Below are 23,417 nucleotides of genomic sequence, written 5' to 3' on the forward strand. Positions count from 1 at the left end.
CACACGCTTTACAATCCTGCTTTCCTCAGTACAGCCAAGAGGCAGCTCTAAATCACGGGGGAGGTTTGCCAAAAAACAGGCAGTTCCTTTAAAAAACACTGACAATGTTTCCACTGTGAGTTACATCAAAATCTCATGACATCAAAGTTCTAACAAATCCACATTGAGGACAATGCCTCCACATCAATATATAAGACAATCTTTGAAATGATGCAAGTCTTGGCAGGGACCAATACGATCCTTCCAGCACAATTCAAGTGAACGGCCTTGAATTTTGATATGTGCATGCACTGGTGAGCAACTGATGGTGATGAGGATGATGATGAGGGAGGGGTGAGTGGGGGGAGTGAGTAACATCAGTTAATCCACACAGTGAGGTAGCAGCAAGCCTCAGGACAAGGTGGCCCACAGCTCAGTGATCAATTTATCAGGTTCCATCCTGACATTCATCCGGACTCCTGATCTGAGGAACTGTGCCGCTAAGCACATAATGTACAATACATAAGCACAAAGAAGTCCACACCTTGTGCTAAGACTATATGCATGTGATAATGTAAGTCTTATTTTTGGAGTAATACTGTTCAAGCGGTGTTCCAGCCCTGTCGAGTTTGACTCCTTATTGGAGTAAGAATCCTCTGTTGTTGCATTTATTGCACACCACAGCACTGGCTCATCTTCATGCTTCACCTTGCTGCTGTTGTATAACTGGATGCAGCGCAAAGCAGATTTCCTTGTCTTGACCATGACCAGTGTACAACTGTGGTCACTGTTTACTAAATGCACCACGTCTGAGTTGTAGCACGAGTGCCTCATTTCCATTTTAATTTCCTCAGCAGCTGAGGATCTTGATGAAGGCCCGTCTGAACTCGATGTTGAAGGTGGTGTAGATAATAGGATTGAGGGCACTGTTGACATACCCGAGCCAGGTGAAAGCACTGTAAAGCCCCGGAGGCACGTAGCATGTCCTGCAGTGGGTGTTCAGAATGTGAGTCACAAAGAAAGGCAGCCAACAGATGAGAAACACCCCTGGAGCAGCCAGAGAGCAGAGAGGTAGAAAGAGAGAGAGGGCGATAGGAAATTGAGGGTATAAGTAGGATAGAGGATTGAACAAAGTAAAAAAAAAGAGAGTAGGTTGACAAAAATGTTGAATGGATGGAGAAGACATTAATGTGAAACGTAGGGATTATGTGTTTGAAGTGTAGATGAGACGGTGGGAAAATTTGAAAAGTGTAAAGAAGAGGGGTAAAAAAGGGGAAAAAGAGAGAAAAGAAGAGAGACTTGACGTTAATCATGATCAAAATTCACATTTGCTAAAACCCTCCCCTGAAAGAGAAATACTGTGTAAGAGTTTGGAGGGTGGTGTCTTTTTTTGTCTTTCCCAAAACAAAAACGTGTGTTTGTCCACTATAATGCATGTCAGCAGCCTAAACTTATGTAAGCCAAGAGATAGCTAATAATTAATGAAGTCATTAGCTAGCTTCATTAATTCAGGACTGACACTGTAGCTGGGAGCTATAATGCCATAAACAAAGCCAGGTGGCACCTCATTTGTAAATCTGCATACAACACTGTAATGTATATAAAAGGATCTCAATGTTTGTACGCCTTTGCCAAGAAATTTGTCCAAGAGATCCCATAAAAACGGCAATATGTTGACAATATAGTCATTTAATTCCATTAAAATAAAGGTGATAATCTATTAAACTAAACTTTACTTTCCAGCGAAATTCAGTTCAATTTTTACACACAATTCTACTGAACTGTGCTGTTATGAGCCACTCTAAAAAGAAACTGAGGAAAGATAGAGTGACAAGCCTCTACTCCATGATATCATTTTTATTTCGATAAACACAGTTACCTAATTAGCTAACACTATATAACAGCAACTGACAAAATCTGCAAGTGTCAGCTGTCATCTCACCTGACCACATTAGCTGTTGACAGTCACAGTTTTGTGTAAAAAAAGTTTTTGAAATTTAAGCAGTAAATCTTCCACACATATCATTTAAACTGCATATATGGTGCAAGAATGAAAGCTTGACAGGTGTTAATAGAAACAGGAGTGGGGCACCGCAGGGCCAATTAACCTGTATCACATGTGGTATTTATATAGTATAGTATAGTTTTCAGCTCACTTGAAATATCCAGAAACAACCAACAGCATAATATTTTATTTTACACTTAAATAAAGACTCTAATTAGGCTCACAACGTCACAGGAAAGCAGAGGTCACGTGGCTGACAAGCAGATGGGCAGTGGGCTGGACTGAGATTATTCACTGTGTGTGCACCACTGTTATCGCTGACACCAGTTTAATGTAATCAGACACCTCTGATTCCATTTTAGTCAGTGAGATCTATACTCTGCCATAGCTAACTGGACCAGGCTCATAAGCAACCTGGCTTATAATTGGAGTGTGTGGAAGCTGTGTCAGGAGCCACAGCATTTGTCTGGACACACACTGTGAACTCCGAAGCCAGCCAGACTGTTTGACATTTCATCTTGATTTATTGTGGCTCTGCAAAAATATGCAGCAAATGCATGCCGAGTGAATAAATGTGCTGTTGCCATCACACCCAGACGAGAGTGCAGTGCAGGTGAACGGATAGTCTATGGATATGGATGTGGCAGAAAAGTCTAACATAAAATATTGCAGGAGTGGAAGCATCTATAAAATTGCTTGCATTAAGTGCTACCATGACCTTTTTCATTTCCATTTCCTCATCTAATCCCACTTAAGATGGTCTCCACTCACCAAGCACAATGGCCAGCATCTGAGTGGCCTTTTTCTCCCGGGCGTGCATGCTCCTGAATCGTGGATTGCTTATATGCGAGTGAGGCAACGGCCGCAGGGACGTGTGCGTTCGTCCATTGGACAGATCTTTCACCTCACAGCTCATCCTGACTGGGGGCTGCTCGTTCTGGTTGTTCTCCTCCGCCTCCTCCCCTTCCCCCCGATCCTGCTCCAGATCCATCTCGGTGCGGCCGCAGGAGGCGTGGCTGATGCTGCAGTAGTTCTGCATGTCCACTGGGGGCAGCACAGAGTTCTCCTCAGGTCCCGTCTTTGGGTGTTTGCGCCACAGACATCCTGTCAGCAGGTTGGGTTTGGAGGCAGTTGAGGGCTCTGCACTCTGCTGTCAGGAAATAACACACGATCATCTACAACTTAAACAGTCAAAGAGATGCCTTACAATTAGTACTGCAACTATTAATCAGTTAATCACTTTATCTAGAAATGTCAGAAGGTGTTGTGATGGCAAAAGTTGTCTTCAAATATCTTGTTCTGTCTGACCAGCAGACCAAACACAAAGAATATTTAATTCAATCACATTAAATCCTCACATTTGAGAAGCTTGAATCAGCATATGTTAAGGAATTTTGCTTAAAAAAATCACTAAAGCGATTATTCTGTCTTCAAAATGGCTGTCAATTAATGTTCTGTCAATTTATTAACTAATTGACTAATTATTGCAGCTCCACTTACAATCAGCATACATTTAATGCACTGGCTGTACTGTAACCAAATTAGACATTTAAACATGAAAGCTGCATTTATCAGTTTTTTAATGTAAACAAAGAATCAAATGACTTAATAGCAACAAATCCAAAGATAATTATCAAGCATTTGCAGTTTTTTTTCACCTGCATGGACATTGTTTTCATTTACTCTCACATCTCTTTTATAGCACAGTTTTGGCTGCAGCAGGCAGCTGTTTTAAGCAGACCCGCTCCCCTCCAACCCCCACTGTGTTACATGCCCAGAATCAAACAGCAGATGGTAGACATAATGGAGCATTTAGGGTGGCAAATTAATGATAATATTGCTTCATGTCTGTTAGATATGCAAATAGATAACTGTTTGCCACAACTTTATAAAGTGATAAAATGTCAAAGCTCATTCTGCTGCCCCCAAGTGGCAAAAACAAATCAATTAATGCAGCTTTAATGTTTGAATTTTGACTTTATTTTAATTTATTCTCTTAAATGTCTCTTAAATGTGTAATATCTGGTGAAAGATTCCATTTCTATTCTGTTTTAGGATGCATTCACACCAAATTAGAGATTGTGGGAAAATGCCAGTCCTCCCAGTCATTTGAATGGGGGTTGTGCGTTTAGGCTGCATGAGTGGGGACTGCAGGGGGTGCCACAAAATACCACAACAGCCCTGCAGGAAGAAGTTGAATCAGAATCAGCTTATTTTAGAAATGCACCCCGATGACATGCAGTGGTGGCCAGTCACATAAGCTGGTGATCAGACTGATCAACGCTATTGAGGGGAGAACATTTCTCTTCATTTGCCAAGGTTAAAAGTAAAGTTAGGCTTTACTTTCAGCTTCCTGGCAGAGAAAAAGAGAGAGAGCACAGGTGAGCTGTGAGAGAGAGTGAGAGAGAGAGAGAGAGAGAGAGTGGCATTGGTCAAGCGAGTTACAGAGTGAATTAAGAGAGCGAGCTGCACTAGTGAGAACAAAGGCCTTGAATGACAGAAATAAAGTGTTATTTTCTGATAGTTTCATGGCTGTTATGTCCTAAAGCACAAATAAACACAGCCACACCTCCGCACAACCCTGGAGGAAGTTACCGCATTGCCAGATTTTGTGTGAATGCAGCTTTAAGCTTATGTGGAAAATATTATGCACTCCATTAAAGAGCCTAAAAGGGGAGGACACCACTCAGGAAGTTATGGCCTGTACATCTAAAAAGTGCTGTTCAGACAGACTGAATGCAGCAAAAAGCTCTTTCTCCTCCTCCCCTCCCTGTTTTAAAATCCCAGGAGCACAGTTAGTATTCATCAAATATGACTACAGAAGTTCTACATTACCTGTAAATGCATTATTTCATTTTTCTGGCCTGTCTATTGATCTCTTGTTCCAGCAAATACTTTCTATAGGTCCAAAGAGTCTTTTCCCTCTGTGGTCATAAGAAGAGTCATTAACTAATTGTAAGTATTGTGCAATGTTTATTTCTAGTCTGGTCATAGACATTTATTTTAATCTCCTCTTACTCACATGTTCACAAATTTTTCTCAGGGTAAAAAATGACAGATTGTTATTCCCTCGTCCTATGAACAGTCTGTAGATTATGCAGGTGCTGCAGTGCATCAGCCACAGACTTTGCTCAGCTGACCAGTGAACAGGCGATGCAGGGCAACAAGCCAAGATTCAGAATCATGATTTGGGGCTCTTTCTCAGACTCCTGCGCTGTGATCACACAGCGGCACGAAAAACTCAAGTGTGCATGAACATACACACAGACAGACCCACATGAAAAGCTAAAAACAGAACCGCCTTGAATGCCACCATGTCGCAGTATGCCAATACAGTCAATATGAGAGTTAGTCAGGCGTTAGGCTGCGCGGTATTCAGCAAAACTAGAGCAATGAAAAAAAAAAATCAATTCAAGAATCTCACTGTAGCGTTGGATCTGTAGTTTAAAATAACACCTACCACTTTAATCCTTATAGGTGACAGGTCTTGTTTCGCCTTGGGAGTCTCTTCTTGTAGACAGGTCTCCTAGGAGATCAGAGGGAAGTTCAAGATAGAAAAATGCTCCACTTATCCCCACACCTGTACACCATCAGTCTATAGGTACAGGATCTGTGTGCCATTCACTTGGACACACGTCCTTCATTCATCTCTCTTCACCTCAGAGAAGGTTTTCATTAAAATTAAAACAAATCTCCCCAACACAGACAAAATCAACAAAGAGAATAAGGATGCATGTGCGTTATGTCTTCACTCACTTTCTGTCCTGATCCAAACACAATGTGTGTCTCAATTAATCTCACCACAGAAATTAAGATAGTCACCTTTGAAACAAAGAAAAAACAAAACAAAACAAAGCTTCTGTCTTCGTATCAAATGTTCCTTCATTTGACAGTCAGCCCTATCATGCTATTTCAAAGCACTTGCTCATTATAACTCTCTCAGCATGAACTCCTCCAGGGCTTGGATCTTACAACAGGTGTCTCCACTTATGGATGAGATCCCAAACTGAGGCTCAATCGCAACCAATTATCTGTAACCTGCTGTTAAAGTAGATGATTTGACTGTGAATATGTGTGCAATGAAGGGAAAAAATAGAGTGGGATGAATCCAACAATATTATACAGGAAGCTCCTGGATGCACCAAGCCTGGTCAAGTTCCTGGATAAAATGATCTAATTGTGTCTTTTTATACACCATATTTTAGAAATAGGGTAGATACAGATGCATACACAGCATGACCTGATGTCTCCTTGCCTGTGGATATTAAGATAAAGCCATCATTGGTGTGATAGATGAAACTGGGACAAATAATAGAGTGATGGATGAGATCAAAGAACTGACAGCTGATTGAGAACAAAAATCAGATATGCATTGTAATGAGATATCTACCATTTAAAAAACAGTGTCACAAAATCTTTGATAGATTTTTTTTTTAATCGTTTTTTAAAGGACTATAACTTATTAGTTTAAAAATGTATTCATTGTTTTTGTTTTTTCCTTCCTTCCTTATTTCCCTAAAAAATGATAGTGCTGCTACATTTACATTTCATCTTTGACATGTGTTCATCTACAAAAATACCCTCAGCCTTTGTTTATAGGAGCACTTACAGTGCTTTTCTCTTCTTTAACTGACATCTCCTCTGAAACTTTTGCCTCAAATGACTTAAAGAAATTCATGTATTTGACAGCTTTTCGGTGATATTTCTTTTACACCAGTGCTGCTGTCTATCACTGTGATTACACATCCCATTTTATAGTGTAATTTAGCCTAGCTGTAAGGCTTCGGTGGAGGTTTGAAACATATCTGCAAAGAAAAACCTGTTAGTGAGGTGTGTGCACACTGTGAGTGCATCCAACTGGAAAGGTCCGATATAAAGGTGAATTGTAATTAGCAAGTCATTATGAATGTGCATAATGCATGTGCTGTCGAGAAGAAAACCTACAAAGCCTTGATTTATCAGGAGCTAAAATTAGCAGCATTATTCTGAACTCAACCACAATTATTTTTTGACCTTATACAATCAGATGTAGAGGGTTTTATAATATTTGGATGATGCCATTTTCCTAATGCTTTATGGATCGAAAAATAACTCGTTAAACAACAATTTTTGGGTTGCCATGTAGTGAAAAACCTTTCTGACTGTGGAGTCAATATTAAGTAATTAATTAAGATCAAGAGTTTCTCAACTTTGGAATACACTATCAAGACTAAACATAAACGATCCAGTCAACAGGTATACATATTAGTAAATCATAAATAAATGATAATAAATGAAGTTAGCAGTCACAAATGTTACTAAACCATTAAAAAAGGGTCAGGCTCATTAAATAATTGATAAACTTTTTTCTGCAGTCCAAATGTGGCTTGGTTATTTATTATTTATTACTGAATGTTGCCCTGCAGATGCCCTGTAGCTCTTTTACAGAAGGTCAAAATTAAAACAGTCCACTGCAGTTCAAATGTTTAGTGTTTTAAAGCAGACATATCATGCTTTTTATGATATTCTGTCATTTATATACTGTTGTAATGTCAGATGTCTGTGTTAAACATAGTAGAAGTTTCAAAACTTTAGATGAACGTATATTAAAAAAAAAAATTAAAAAAAGGAAGGAAAAAAAAGAACCTTCCTTTAAGTCAAAAGTCAGGGCTTCAGCCTTGTCTGAAAACTCAGTTTGCAAAGTTGCCTCTAGTTCCCCATCGACCTGACATCAGATTGTTTGCAAATGCTCAAAAACAGCTATTCATTCTGTATCGTTTGTTTTACGGGTTGTATACATTTTCCACACTGATATGAACATGGGTTGCATTACTACTTTGTGTAGAGATCGAGAAAAATATGTGAAATCCTAGTACTATTGTTTGTTTATGTAGCCTCCAGGGTCACAAGACGTCTGCATAGGGGCAAATTTCAGGAGCTGACCATTCAGAACAGAGTGGGCTCATCGGGAGGGGCCCCATAAAGAGATAGAAGTGAACTACAACAACCTGTTTGAGACAGAGGCTGAACTGAGGGGCTGTGTTAAGGACTGTTTTTGAACTGTAAATTATGCAAACACATTTAAAAATGTAAATTTGCATGTTATGTCCTCTTATTTATTAACTATTAATGAAGCCATAAGTTTACAATTTATAAATCCTTTTCAAACAGTCCCTTATTAGAAAGTGAAAGTGAAAAAATTAACAAAAAAAAAGAAAGACATGGAAACAAGATAACTGTCTCACCACAGACGGTGGAGTCGGGCCCGGCTGGACTTTTCCACTGGCCTGACCGAAGGTGATCCTTTTCCGCCTCATCCTGAGGAAGACGTAGATGCGGATGTAGACCAACAGGGTGACTATAAACGGCAGGTAGAAGGACACCACCGAGGAGTAGATCACAAAGTCAGGGTTGGAGATGGAGCACACCAGGGGGTCATCTGCATTGAAAGCAATCATTATGCGGGCATCATTATGCAAAACAGCCTAAAAATCAAAGAATAATAAAAGAGACAGTGGGTGTAATTTACCACCAACCCATGATTCAGATGTATGATCTTGAAAGTGACACTCACATGGAAGAGTATGAGTGGCGGTGTGATTGATTTGACAATAATTGCACTATAAATTCAGGATAAGAGACCATTTGACATCATAATAACAGTGTTTGGACCAATTTTTCAATCAAAACTCAAAAGTTAAATATGTATCAGGTAGACAAAGGCACTGACCGCATCTGTGAAATTCATATTACATGTCAGTGGCATGAACGATGTGAAGTGATTTGCGGCTCCCTGGATGCTCCTCTGGATCAATAACACAGAGATGGAAACGAGGACAGACAGATAACATCTATTTACAGCATCTCTCCTCACCACCATCAGTTTCTAGATTCCATTTAGCTATTATTTGCAGCACTTGTACAATATTTGTCTTGTTAAGCTGCTCTTTTGCCACTTTCTTTCTTTTAAAGCACCATTAAGCATTCTGGACCTGATGTGAACCCGCTGGTCTGTCCTCCAAATAGTGATGCATGACTGTGTATTGACAACACAGTGGGGTTCCGGCAATCAGCAGCCATTGTTATGCATTGATTGTAAATAGACTCAACCGAATGATTGTATCTCTGTGAGTAGCTTTACATTGTCTCTGACTAATGCTCGTAATTGTGTGCGTGCAGTCATGCATCTGTGCTGATGGCTGTTGAAATCAAAATAGCTACTGGTGATGTCTCTCAAAGTTTCTCTGATCATTTTATGGTTGTGTGGTTGATTAACTGGCTAAATGCAGACATTTTCAGTGATGTAGGCTATAAATAATAAACAACCCTATCAAAAAGATGAGAAGATGATACAGAAGCCTCATTTAGCCATCCTTTAACCATAATGCAGAGTGATATTAGAAAACATTTTCCCCAAATGATAACATTTAGATGGGCTTACTTTCCTTAAAAGGATTGCCGCAAGTTAATGTTGTCAAGGCCAATTTAATGGAAGTGAAAACATAAACTCCTCCTAAACACCAAAAGTTCCTGCAAAGCACTGAACTGAGATATACTATAACATGTTAAAACTGTATGCGTGTACAGATTTTTCTTTCACAATTACAATTATATCATATTCAAGGGACTCACAATATACAGGATAACTTTAAGTTTACTTTTAGTTCCCAATGGGGGTCAAACTTAGTGTCTTTAATAAATCAATCTGCATTTACACACTGTTCACAGAGTGGTTGAAAGGAGCTGTTTCAAATTGGGAGCGATCTTGGATTATATGGGGTTACGCTGATTCATGGCCATTTAAAAAAACATGGCCATGAATCAGTAATTTCCCTGCCTGGTAAATGCCCACATCTTTCAAACTCAACATGCCCAGTTTATAACACAGACCCCTGGTCAAGGTGCGGTAACCCCAATGTTGGTGTGATAAGTGGTTATTTTCTCTGGCTTGACATAAGCTCAAGGCCGAGCCCTAAAAATACATTAAACATGATTTTCATGGGCTGAGTACTCCAGATGACTAGAAAAATGAATCTGGCATACTCAATTGTTGAAGTGCACCTTTAAGTGACATTTTAGTTTGCATTTCATGTTCTCCAACTGACCTCAAATAGCAAGTGGACTGAATTTTGACCCTGAATTCAACAATAACACAGTGTCTTCTTGCTTTGTATTCTGTTTGGGATCCTGCATAACTTCAATCAGATGCAAACAGACAGGAAGATGAAGTCAAAATGTTGTTGACCTGACCTGTTGTGTTGAAGCCAAACAACAGGGGACAGGAGACAGCAAAGGCCAGGACCCACACAGTGGCAATCATTACAAAAACTCTCTCCTTAGAGCGATGGGTGGTGTTGTACAAGACGGGCATCACCACTGCTGTGTACCTGCAGACACACACACACACACACACACACACACACACACACACACACACACACACACACACACACACACACACACACACACACACACACACATACACACATACACACATACACACATACACACACACACACACACACACACACACACACACACACACAGAGATAAGAGTCTGCACAGTTTTAAAACAGTGTGTACAGGATAAAGGTGGCAGAGAGGTCAAAAGAGAAAAGTGCTGATATAGAACAGTAAAAATGAATTAGGAGAACGAGCATCCCTGAATAGAGAGAGCTGTAGACATGCCAAGAAATGCACTGCACTGCTGAGAAAAAATGAATAGTATAAAGACCAACAATGGAGCAGCAAACTACTCACTTCTATTTAGAAACAGTTTGGGTATTCAGCAATAAACCTAGTGGAGCTTTAAGAGTTAATCAGCATACTATACGCCAAGAGTGAATAATGAGCCCGGGAAAACTAGGTTCAGCAATGGCTCAGTGGAAGCAGCAATTATGCTGGACCCCAACCCAAAATGGATGTGATGTTATGTTGTTTAGAGCCAGAAAACTGCCATGGTTGTTTATCCTCATCAGACTAATTACTCCGTTTCTTCTCTGGGCAAAATGCAGGGTGAACCCGGAGCAAAACACACACAGACATTCACTAAAAATACTTTCCCCTCGCCGCTTTACTCGGTCTTTACCCTTCTGCTACGCTGCTGTCAGGCTGAATAAAAAGTAGGCTGGTATAAAATACTGTACATGGTTTATTGATCAAGTGCTACTTTGAGTAAGATTTTTAGTTGAGGATGAAAAAAAAGCTCTTCAGCTCTGAGTCACCACTCAAAATATGACCTTCAGCTTGAAGTTTGATGCAAGAACTTCCATTCTGAGGAGTATTTGTGCCACATGATCCTTTTAACAAGTGACAAATCTCCCCTGCTTTCACAGAAACAATTGTTGTCTGCTTGTAAATAACCACTACTGTTTTACAGGTAATACAAGTGTGTTGTACACTATCAATGCCCCTTTGATTTACTTTAATTTAGCACCTCACAAAGCATATGATACTCTCACTGTGCTGTTGTCTTGAACGATAATCAATCATGAGAACTAAAGGGAGCCTGAATCCTGAAAAGCAAATTAAGTATTGTATACAAAAACACTGCAGGATAAATGCCAGCAGGCTGGTGACCACATACAAGTCAGGTATATATTGTTGCTTTAGGGTCAAAGAAAGAAGTTGTAACCCAATGTATTTTAGAAAGCACCTCCTATAGAAGCTTGGAAGCCAAGATTTGCTGAATTTTCATTCTGTTGCGGTGAAATGAGGTAAAACAACATCAGGGGTTGGAACCTTTTCTTATACATTACGATGGCCTTATCAAACTATTTTGGTGTTCTACCATCCTCTCTGCTTTGTGTATGTCACCTTCTGGTTACTATGAGTGACTCAGACCTGGCTGCAGGTTTTCAGTGTTTTAATTACTTTGTGATAATTTAATTAATCACACTTTTATTTAGGAATATGCACCATGTGAGTCACATATAAATACTGAAATGACCATGGTCTGGCACATTATTAGGTAATAATGCAGGACCCTCCTTAGTGGATAATTAGTGCAGATTACTTCACAAATTTGCAATTAATCAAATGATTAAAAAACAGCAGTTTCACGCTTCGCCTGGTTGTTAATCCAGCTTTTTTCATGACAACACTACTTTTTTATGAAAGCACCCATCGAAAAGTCTTAAGGAAGACACATATTCCCTTCTCCATACGTTTATGTACGACTAAATCCCCCTAACCCTAACCCTCCATTGTTTATGAAGTACTTCATGTTTTCTGTGTAGTTGAAGTCTTGATGCCGGCGGGTTGTAAGTTTAAAGACCCCAGAGACCTATTAAATATGAACACTGACACAATACAAGAAAACTAAAGCAAATAAATTATGGAACACAAGATGTATATCTATAATAAAGGTTCAAAGAGATGCACTGCTGCACGATACAGTTCCTCTTAAATGAATGCAAACAAATGCACAGCAATTACCAGTAAACATTTGAGTCTGAGCCTAAAATACCAAACCTTAACCGCACACTGTACGTAACATCTTCTCATTTCTGTCTCCTCCAAACAGTCTTTCATTCTTTCGCACACTGATACAAGTATACACAAAGACTGACATCTATCATAAGAATATGAGCAAGATGGGAAAATACTGTCTTCCTCTAGGAAGGATTGAAATATCTATGAGGTGACGTGAAGAAACGAAACCTTGCATGGTTGACATTTATACTGGAGATGTCATGGCAACATATGTAGTCATACACAATAACTGCAGCAGTGTGGTAAACACACACACACACACACACACACACACACACACACACACACACACACACACACACACACACACACACACACACACACACACACACACACACACACACACACACACACACACACACACACACACACACACACACACACACACACACACGATGAACACTCACCTGTCAATGCTGATAGCACACAGGTTGAGGATACTGGCGGTGCACATCATCACATCCAGCGTGACAAAGATGTTACAGTAAAGCCGGCTGAAAAGCCAGGCGCCGCCAACCACCTGCACAGGACAGAGAGGCAGATTAACAACACACACCTTTCTCTACCTCCTTTTTCACCATGAAGTGTGAAGTATTTTATTGAGCGCACACATGAACACAGAAAAGCAATGGAAGAGGGAATAATGTGCCGATAACATGGACGCATAAAGAAATATAGGCTTAGACTGACACCTTTACTGCCCCGCTATATTAAATTTAAGCATTTATGTTAATATGGTTATTAATGCATGAATTAGCAAATATGTTTATGTCAGCATACAGCACTTGTCCTCAGATAACACAAGCTGTTGAGAAATGGTAAATTATGAATGCTCTGTGATGATTTGCTATGATTGATGACACACATAATGTTGTCAACAACTATAAAAGTTGGAGGAGGGAACGTGTTAAAGATAGGGTCTAATTATCCTTAAGGAGTCCTCCATTTCTCAGAAAGGACACTAACCCCCGGCTAAAGCAACAACAATCCAAACACCTCCTCATTTCTACGCCACATCCCCCAGCAGAGTCTTGCTCAGACCAACAGGTTTTCACTCCATAATGCCTGGTAATAACTGTTTGACAGAGATAAATGGGATCCGAAATCCATTGCCTGCTGAATCTCTAAAATCTGAGATGGGAATAACGCCTACTCACATGGAGAGGCGGCAGGCACACATGGGAAAATGGTACAATGGTACTGTACAAAGATGTAAATAGACAGCAGTTTCTCTTGCATGGACCAGAGATATCACACGTACACCGAAGCAAATAATAAACAATCCTTTTCTTCTTATACATATTAATGTGGAAACATCTGCTGCTTATGTTTATGTCTGAACTTTTCTCTCTGATTGTAACACCCCACAACATACCATATCTTAATATAAACCCAACCTCGACCCTTGCTATAATACAGTAATATTTCATTTTTAAAGGGGCATTCCAGCAATTTTAGGCACAAGAATCAGTCGTGTATATTACTCAGCTCGTGAAAAAATGTTGAATATTGGCCTCTGTGGTTCTGAAGAAGCTTTGTCCGGGGAGAAAACAGCACCTGATGATGTCATAGTGATGTTATCAGGGTTATGTTGGCTTGAACCTGCAGGTGACACTTTTTTTTTTTTTTTTTTTTTTTTTAATGGAAAGTTTGTGTTACCAGCTGCGGGTATGAGTTTGGGAATTGTAGGAGCCAGGATTTTTATAGCTGGACCAATCCTAGCACTGTGTCCCAATCCCATACTTCATACTGTTTCCACGCAGGTTTTGAGTATGTGGCGTGTTCACATGGGAAAACTAACATAAATTATTGAAAAAAAAAATCACTGTGCACACTAAGAAAATGCTTGATTTTCAAGGGTGCTGTTGATGCACACTATTGATTGACAACGCGTTGCACAAAGGGAATAGAGGAGGCACTCACACTCACACAAAAAATGAAATGAAATTGCAGGTGGTGACAGCTACAGAAACATCTTAGAAAACAAAAAAATGGTAAATACATTGATTTTTTGTATACTAATAACAAAAACAGTATACTATATGACAATTATCATAGTACTACATACTATATACAATTAATGTAGTATGGAAATGGGACACAGTGTAGGACGAGCAGGATATATCTGCCTCTGCTGTGTTGATTTGCATCCAACAAATCCTTCACTTTATGGAAGCTCAATACTAAATGCCTGCAAAGCCCCTTTAATCTCACATCAAACCCCAATTCTGAAGCCAAAAGTTGCAAAGTTAAGAGGTGAAAACTCTTTAATGTTCATCTTTTTCATTTTCAGGGTGTTTGGTCCTCTTAAGCATAGAAATACATGCATAATACATGTAGTTTGCATACAGCACTCTTTTGTTCTCAGTCAGCCCCCACACACAAAATACACTAAGGCACATATGTGGTTACATATTGAACATTGTGTACACAGTGTATGATGGTGACTCAGTGGGGCTCTGCAGACACCTCATATTGACTTTGACTGTACGTGATCACTGCTCTCACAGCAGTGAAGTGTGTTAAATGTCTTTGTGAAACCAGGAGCGGCAACTGTCAGGACACAGTGGCATGAGACAGAGGATCAATTAAGGAAGAGGGGGAATTGTGAATAATTGTTCTGGGTTGAAATTTACAATTTATAAATGTACAATGTAGAGCATGTCTTAATAATTGTGGCCTTATGTTTGTGTAAAATGACAAAGATTTGAGACTTTGGCCTGTAAAATCAAGAGTTTAAGGACTGGGATAAAGCAGCAGTGTGCGCATTCATACATTTGTATAGTTAAATCTAATGTTTTCTGTCAGATTTCACTGTATTCTCTAAAATAAAACACTGCTGATAAAATGTTAATGTGAAGGAGGGCATTAACCTCTTCACTATAAATGGAGCTATTTCCACAGTCAGAATGTGCATTTGCTGAGGCTGAGCGACATCATTTAGGATGAATTGTGGCGAGTAAATATTCAGTCATTGCTTCCAATTTGACCACGTCCTTCACTTTAAGTACAACTCATAAATCAACTGTTCCATCTCAGGAATAAGGTGGCTTGCTCAAGGGCACATGAATACTACCTGCTGAGAGAGGCTGAGAGAGGAGAATGATAGTCAGTTTCTCTGCCAAGATGCTCCTTCAGAAGCAAACCAGCAACCCTCTGGCCACAATAAACTAATCCCCCGTCCTTCAGATTAGAGCTTGCGGGGTGATGGTGCTTGCATTGCCAGTCTTGGGAGCTGAAAGTCTTTCGCCCCCGACTCTGAACTAATATGTTTTTTTTTTTCAAGTGAATGTATGTGGTACTTACAATCGTTTAATAATTGTGCGGTTGTAAGTCTCTCCCTTGAATCTTAAATGAAGGGTTAAACTCTGCAGTGAAAAGTGTAGGTCAGCATGACTGCTTACAAGGAAGTTAAACGCTTGACTGAATCCTGCTGAGGTTCCTTGCTACCTTAATTTACCTTTCACTGGATATAATCATCTCTCACTTGTCAGCTTCTGCTCACTGAGTGTGTTTCTTTTTTTTTGCTGCTTGACCTGCTGCTAAATCAGCACAGTGAGAAATCACACACACACACACACACACACACACACACACACACACACACACACACACACACACACACACACACACACACACACACACACACACACACACACACACACACACACACACACACAGTCTGTGTGTCTGTGCTTATACAAACAGGACAATTCTGTGGTGCATTTTCCTTCTTTGATGAAATTTGGATGCATGATGGTCATTTGCACCAGTACAGTTAATGAAGTTACTTAACAGCCAGTGACACGAGGAGGGAGGCTGAGGAAACTAACAATTAGCAGATACAATTTCGTTTCACTGGTGATTAATTTGGGAAGTGCAAGTAAAAATGAACAGCAATCATACAAAGCTATTTTCCTCAAATGTTTGACAAAAATTATGTTTCGCAGGTTTGCAGCCGCTTCTTTGTAATTTGAATCTCAGCCAATTTCCCCAAAGTAGATGAAGTCATTATTTGTTAATATTCAGTATGTCCTTCTGCAATTATGTATAATCTACATGAAGAGTGAAGCACTATCTAAACCACATTTCATCATCATTACTTTCTTCCTATCACCCACACAGATGTCACCACGTAATAAGCTCCAAATGACCCTCGTCCTTTTTCTCTCTGACTCCAGCTACTTTTTCCCCTTGTTGTTGCAGAAGTCCACTTTGTCTCCCACACGCTTTCCTCAACTTTCTGTCCTTTCTTCTTTTTCTCTCCTCTCAAGTGTCAGCCCCTCATTGACCGCCAAGTATCTGTATTTCACATCCCCTGCAGCACAAATGCATCCTCTCCATTTCTTGTCTTTCAGTACTCTTGATCAATAATTCCTAAAAAGGGGTTCTTTCCCCTGGGGGGTACTGCAGTTGCCAGGGAGTATGTGGGAACATTGCGGTGTAGCTCAACTTGAATAAATGTTTGTACAATAATTAATAAGCTACCTACTGCAATATACTAACTGCACATTACACATCTCCCACCAAACTGAGACAGAGTTTGAACCTCACAGCAATGTTTTGCCAAAGGGAGTGCAAGAAAACTAGTTATCAAGTCATAGTATTTCACTAAAAGTAAAGGATATCTATTAAATAATTGCCTAAAAGTAAAACATTGAAATTAATTAATTAAACGTAACAGATGACAGTTGATGTAACAAAACAGTTGAAGGGTCCAACTTCTATCTCGCCTCAGTTTAAGCTTACATTCGCACCACAGTGGTAAGCATCGTCTCTGGTGCCACTGCACAATAAAAAAAGGCATTTGACCTGCTTACCAAGTTTCAACTCTGCTGTCTCCTATAGTCTAAACAAACATGTTCTCTGGTGATTTTATAGTAGGAAACAAAGAAATTTGGCCAGATACAGTACAGTATTTTTGCCTGGTCACATTCTAGAAATTGGTAATTGTTGTTCAATAGCTTTCTGGGTTTTTCAAACATTTCTGGGTATGAGAATGAAAGGCACAAACTGGGGCTTACTTCTGCTCTATGGCTCCATGTGGGAATACAAACCAAACAAACTTAAACATTGACAAATAAACTTAGGCCTATCGGAGAGAAATGATTGTACCAGTATCCACTTTAATGTAGTGTTACTTAAAGGGAAAGGCTGTTGATTTTCTATATTTTCTCATGTGCAGACCCAAAACAACAATGAAATGATCCCACTTACAAGTACTGTGTGTGTTCGTATCTAGCCTGATATATCTTACTCCTTAGTGCCATATGCCTCTGTTATTGTCCAAAAACTATTAAAATCCATGGTTACGGCAATGGTTACAGCAGTTTGTCTTGAAACGGATCCAAAGACTAATAACAGCGACCACATTTTCAGTCTCTGTAGAGTCTGTCTAATCTTTGGAGACATTTCAGCACACATGCCCAAACTGTTTTTGGCAAAGGAACATGTCACCAAGTGCAACATTGTGTCTCACTGACTTGTTTTTAATGGTTTCTGAACAACAATGGAGATCTATGGCACAGAGGAATAAGATATATCAGGCTTTGGTTACACACACAATACTTGTAAGAAGGATTTCATTCATTGTTGGTTTGGCTCTGCATATGAGATTTGTTGACAATAAGAAAAAATAGAAAATTGGCGGCCTCATCCTTCAACATTCATTTTAAAACCAACATAAATGACTGTATTTCTTACTTGAGCTCATGAGATAAGTCAGATAAAAAAAAGATTGGGAACTACTGCTCTAGGTCAGCACTTCAGTAGTTCAGATTTTGTAAATACATGCACAATGACCCCCTCACCTCCAGGTACACAGCCCAGGGCATAACCAATGAGGCCACCAGCAGGTCTGCCACAGCCAAGCTGACCACCAGGTAGTTGGTGGTGGTCTGAAGGGAGCGCTCCCTCAGCACAGCCAGACATACCAGCACGTTCCCAAACACAATGGCCAGGATGAGCAGGGAGTACAGCATAGCGTAGTAGTTACGCTCGTCTTGCTCTGTGGCCACTGTGCTCTCATTCTTCTCGTACCATACAAGGCGGTCTGACTCGTTCCAGAGCCGCTCTGCACTGCTAAACATCGCCATGGAGACGTCCCGGTGACATGGGAGGTGAGATGTTTGGCAGACCTGCGAAAGGAGAGGAGCATAGTTTAGAGCCGTCGTCACATAACTTCCTCTCTTTTGGAATCTCATGCAAACACAGGCAAACAATTCTCACATCTCATTAGTCAGATAAAAGTGCGGCATATTTGCCAACAGATGATGGTGGCAGCATCATTTAAGGTCAAAGGCCTTCTGGGAAACATCTCCTGCCTCCTAGCAACAGTAGTCAGATAGGCTGATAAATTAAACGGTTGAAATACAGTCCCAGCAGTAATGTTCCCTGCTGTACATCACTGTTGATTGCTGTATACACTATCACCAGAGTTGCTGATTTTATTCTGCTGAATAAAAAATGAAAATACATATTGATGTCTCCTGAAGATAATATGGCTCTGTGGTTCCTATAGAAACAATCAGCCGCATAAAGACTCAGCAGAAAATCACGTTCTCAACAGCAAACTTCATCGACAGCACAGTTATGATTGTTCCAGCCAGCCTTTCAGATGTATTCCCCTCCTGTAAATGGTTTTTAACACAACTAACACAGAAACTATAAAGCAGAGATTGTAACTTCAACAAGGGGCTGGCAGTGTGCCTTCGAGCAGTGTCATTGAGGTTAGCTCGTCAGGCAGGGGTACGTTTCTGCTACCACCTTTAGAGGTCCGGCTGGCTCTGGTTCTGGACTTTGCTCTTTGCATTCCATCTTTCCTCTCATTTATTGCCAAACCTCCTTGTCTGGCCTGAGTCCAGATAACAGTACTGAGGTAATGCTCACAACTCTGTCTAGATGGTAAACAAACTGATCCATTTTATCCAGCTCCTTCTCTTCTCTGTGACGTAAATAAGGAGGAAGACACAGAGGAACTAGGATCATTTTTAGACCTGGCTTATACCCAGGAGGCTTTTAAAGATTTCCTCAGTCTATAATTTCACTCCACTCAGTTCCATGATGGCTCTAGTATCAAATTATTGTCCACAAGAGAGTCCAAAGAAGACAAAGAAAACTATAGCCATTGATACCAATCACCTTGAAGTCTCCCGTTGGGAGTGCAGCAGCAAGTTTATCATAAAATTAGTTGTGACAGGTTTCTATGAAGCAGATATAAAACATTTGATGTGTGAGCTTTAACAACCACACATACACACACACACACACACACACACACACACACACACACACACACACACACACACACACACACACACACTTTTAATCTGAGGGCAGTGTCTATATGATATGAGGTAGCACACTGCTCCAGTAAATGGTCTGTTTGTACTTGTAGAACAGAAACTGATTTTCCTCTTTGCTCTTTTGTTTGCTGTATGTCTCTCACACTGACCTGCACCAGATCCTGCTCTCTCAATGTCAATGAGAAAATACTTGACCTTCTACAAGTCTGTGTGTGTGTGAAATGGGTATCATCAGACCCTAAAATGCACACACACACACACACACACACACACACACACACACACACACACACACACACACACACACACACACACACACACACACACACACACACACACACACACACACACACACACACACACACACACAGGAAGCATGTGGAGGAGGATGATGAGGAGGATGTGCATTATCACAAGAATCACAATTAATTGCAGATCAATTAACTCGGGGTTATGCAGCCAAAGAGGACCTAACTGACAGCAAGTGATTTTTTCCTCCTGCTGATTTGTTATCTGAAAATTATTATCATGGCCGTCAGGGAATCTTAATTTACGTGTGTCCAAAATCGTAAAATTCAATTAAACCCGGTGATAAGAGCATCTTATCAGGCTTCCTAATCGCGCTTTGGGAAAGATTGGGGCCAAATATAGTTCAGGGACACAGAGGTATCATTACGCAAAAATGATTATTTCATATGATCACATATCATATAAACGAAACAGCAGATACTAATTTCACAGGCTTTAACACTGAAGCAGAGCAGTGGAGATTAAATGAAGAAAACATTTCAATTAGGCGTTTAATTATGCCCAAGTGTGTAAGACCCACCCCACCCCCATCCCCAAGGCAAAATAAACAAACTTAAATACCTGTTACTGTTTTTTAGTGAAGAATTCATCAGATGCCATGGAGTAAGGCATCATCCGTGCAGAGTTAAAAGTTGTCCGGTCATCGCGTCCTGCAGCTCAAAGCGAGCGGGAGGAGCGCTCGGTGCCATTGCGCGCAGGCGAATGAGAATAGGGGAAGCTCATACAGATGAATCGCTGCGCACTCACACAGATTTACTTCATTTCCCCCAGCTCTGTGGCTCTGTGACGGCCGGTAACACGCATTGAGCTCACACTTTGATTTCCAGCCACACCGTAGGCGCGTGTACACGTGGTGGAGACGTCAGGGGCCAGAAGCACGATGCTTACACACAAAGCCATTCACATGCCATTTCCCGAACATAAACTGGTATTTATAAACAGAGAATATGTCCATTCTTCAGACAAGGCGTACACATGTTTTTCTAAAGCCATCTGAGGGTGATATGAGATGGAGAAGAAGGTGAGAGACGGAATCTTTAAGTTAAGAATTGTTTTGGATGACAACCAGCTGCACTAATTGTGTGATTTTTGGCGTTAACATATATTTTTAAGATGCCAATCAAAGGCACATTTATAAACGTATCAACAATCATTCTTTTTATTTACATAGGAGGCAACATTTCCCTTTGCTGTTAATATGCATGTTATTGTGTCCCTAGTTGTGATACACCTTGTTATTGATTACATTTCCAAGATATCACTGCTGATGATAGTTTACAGGTGTATGTGATTAATTCATCATATGGACTCTATAAAGAGATGCACAGTCGTGCGTAATGGCCGCGCGTAATGATAGCTGTTCTGGCTGTTGTAGACCCACGCAGGTGCAACACAATCTGTGAAACTGCACTTATCTGTTATTTGTTTCACCGATATGTGTACAGGCTGGTGGAGCAGGTGGCAATTTGATGTAAAAATGGCTGATTAAGGCTGGGTCTTTATCCATTTATGGATAAATGTGGGAGTGGAAATTAAGTTCGTGCACGCGCGCCCAGTTTTACAGTGACCGAGAAACCTTCAACCATGTGCGCGCACATCTTTATGAATCTGACGGGAAGATTGCGTTTACAGATTTCTGGCTTTGTGCACACAGTTTTAGTCATGAATCTACAAGTAGTTTTACTGTATACATCTGGCCTCAGGTGTCTGTCTTTGCTTGTTAACGATGCAGTGGCAAAATAATGTCAAGGTGACCAACGCTTATAACCTAAAACCTGTTAAAATTTCAGAATATTTCCTTATATTATAATATTTGGTCTAAATGAAATGTAAAAAGTCCTGTCCCGTGGCTGTGTTCCTCAGGATGACCCTGAACCAGTCTGGGTCGTGCTTTGCTGGAAGTGATATTCGCATAAAAATAGCCTAATGTTGGCCTCAGAAAACAACTAAATGAGGGGGCCCAAGACCTACAGAGCGTAAATTAGGTCAGTGTGGGTCTATGCATGAGGGGAAAAAAATTATAGACTGACACACTGCTATTGTGGGTTCCTCTCACAAAAGAAATGCAAAAAGAAAATGCAAAAAGCCTCAGTGCAGATAAAAAAAGTACCAGGAGCTTGTGTCCTATATCTCACATTCCCAGCCAATGTGCTTTGTTTTCCTATCTTCTACATGGCATTTTAAGATAAGAGTAATAAGCCCTGCAGGAGCCCCCACAGTGCACACCAAATGAGCTCTGCACCAAACCAATGTGAAGTGTACCATAGGCAGGTGTTATTTTTCTTTCCACTATGTACCAATTCCAACATACAAACAATCTCATTTTATTACAAAAGCTGCAGAAAAGTCAATAGACTTTCATGTAGCACTTAGTATTTTAACATAAAGAGGGTGTGGTTGTGTGTGGGGATTCACAACATTTAAGCTCAGTTGAGATGCAAATAAAGACCACATGGGTCTAATCTGTATTGATTGTTGTTTTTGCCTGACAGAAAAGCAGAGCCACGCTGTAGATTTTATTTTTAAAAAATCCTCCATCAAAGTGCATTTTCAAGCACAATGAGCAGCAGGATAACATGCAGTCAGTTTGTCTTTCAACTAATGTAAAAGTGTCCAAATGTCCTTGGTGCTCATTGGATATTTGACCCAGCACACTGACACATACAGTATCTCCTGAGCAGTGCAGAGCTGAAGATAATCCTAATACATACTGCAGCTGGCAGGAACCCATACATTTGAAACTGTGATGTTCTTTCTGACGAAATTGATGGTGTGGTATCCATAAAACATGCCAAATTTTGACGTTGGACGATATTACAGTGCACAGTGACTTCTCCAGTCATTCAAAATACATCCAATAAATTCTAATCTCCCATGCACTCCATTTGTGCACATTATGCAAATTCAGGAAATCAATCTCAGGCTCTCCAACATGAATGGCAGCTCCTGGAAGTGTGTCATTTTTTTCAGAAATGGCTATTGTCTCATTGAGTTTGTGATTTATGATATGGAGTTAAATGTGTAAAAAACAAACAAACATGAAGGTGTTTTATAATAGAGGCACCTCAGGACTGCTTTTCAACGGTCACTGAAAGGATTGCCTCTGATGTTTTAAACCCATCTGGGCCATCCCAACCCTTTCACCCTGCTCCTTTCAGAGATAATAAACGGAGCATTGATTTCTCCACACACGCACCCGCTGTACAGTGGGTTTTCTCACATGAGAGGATAAAGTATGGAGAGGTGCGAGTGATCTGCTTTTACTCTCAATGAGGGATGTATGGACCTTGTGCAGATTGGGCTCCTGACAGCTGCTCACAGAACTGTTACTCACAGGATCTATACCT

At 40.3% G+C, this 23,417-nt stretch overlaps 1 protein-coding gene across 1 annotated transcript; it reads right to left on the reverse strand.

Moving 5' to 3' along the window:
- Positions 1–829: 829 nt before the first annotated feature.
- Positions 830–18,570, reverse strand: drd3 (dopamine receptor D3). The gene is made up of 7 exons (XM_062441505.1): positions 18,268–18,570; positions 12,865–12,977; positions 10,214–10,350; positions 8,209–8,402; positions 5,445–5,510; positions 2,756–3,134; positions 830–1,026 (listed from the first exon to the last, which is right to left on the reverse strand). The coding sequence occupies exons 1-7, from the start codon at positions 18,550–18,552 to the stop codon at positions 830–832; spliced, it is 1,371 nt and encodes a 456-aa protein (XP_062297489.1). The 5' UTR covers positions 18,553–18,570.
- Between the last annotated feature and the right edge of the window lie 4,847 nt (positions 18,571–23,417).

This window comes from Scomber scombrus, chromosome 20 (genome assembly GCF_963691925.1).
Source record: "Scomber scombrus chromosome 20, fScoSco1.1, whole genome shotgun sequence".
Taxonomy (NCBI): Eukaryota; Metazoa; Chordata; class Actinopteri; order Scombriformes; family Scombridae; genus Scomber; species Scomber scombrus.

Excerpts from the sequence above, each read along its gene's own strand:
- drd3 (XM_062441505.1), bottom strand. The coding sequence starts at position 18,552 with ATGGCGATGTTTAGCAGTGCAGAGCGGCTCTGGAACGAGTCAGACCGC. Across the intron at positions 12,978-18,267 it reads CCTGGGCTGTGTACCTGGAG|GTGGTTGGCGGCGCCTGGCT; the intron begins GTGAGGGGGTCA and ends TGTCCTGTGCAG. Across the intron at positions 8,403-10,213 it reads GTTTGGCTTCAACACAACAG|ATGACCCCCTGGTGTGCTCC; the intron begins GTCAGGTCAACA and ends CTTTCAATGCAG.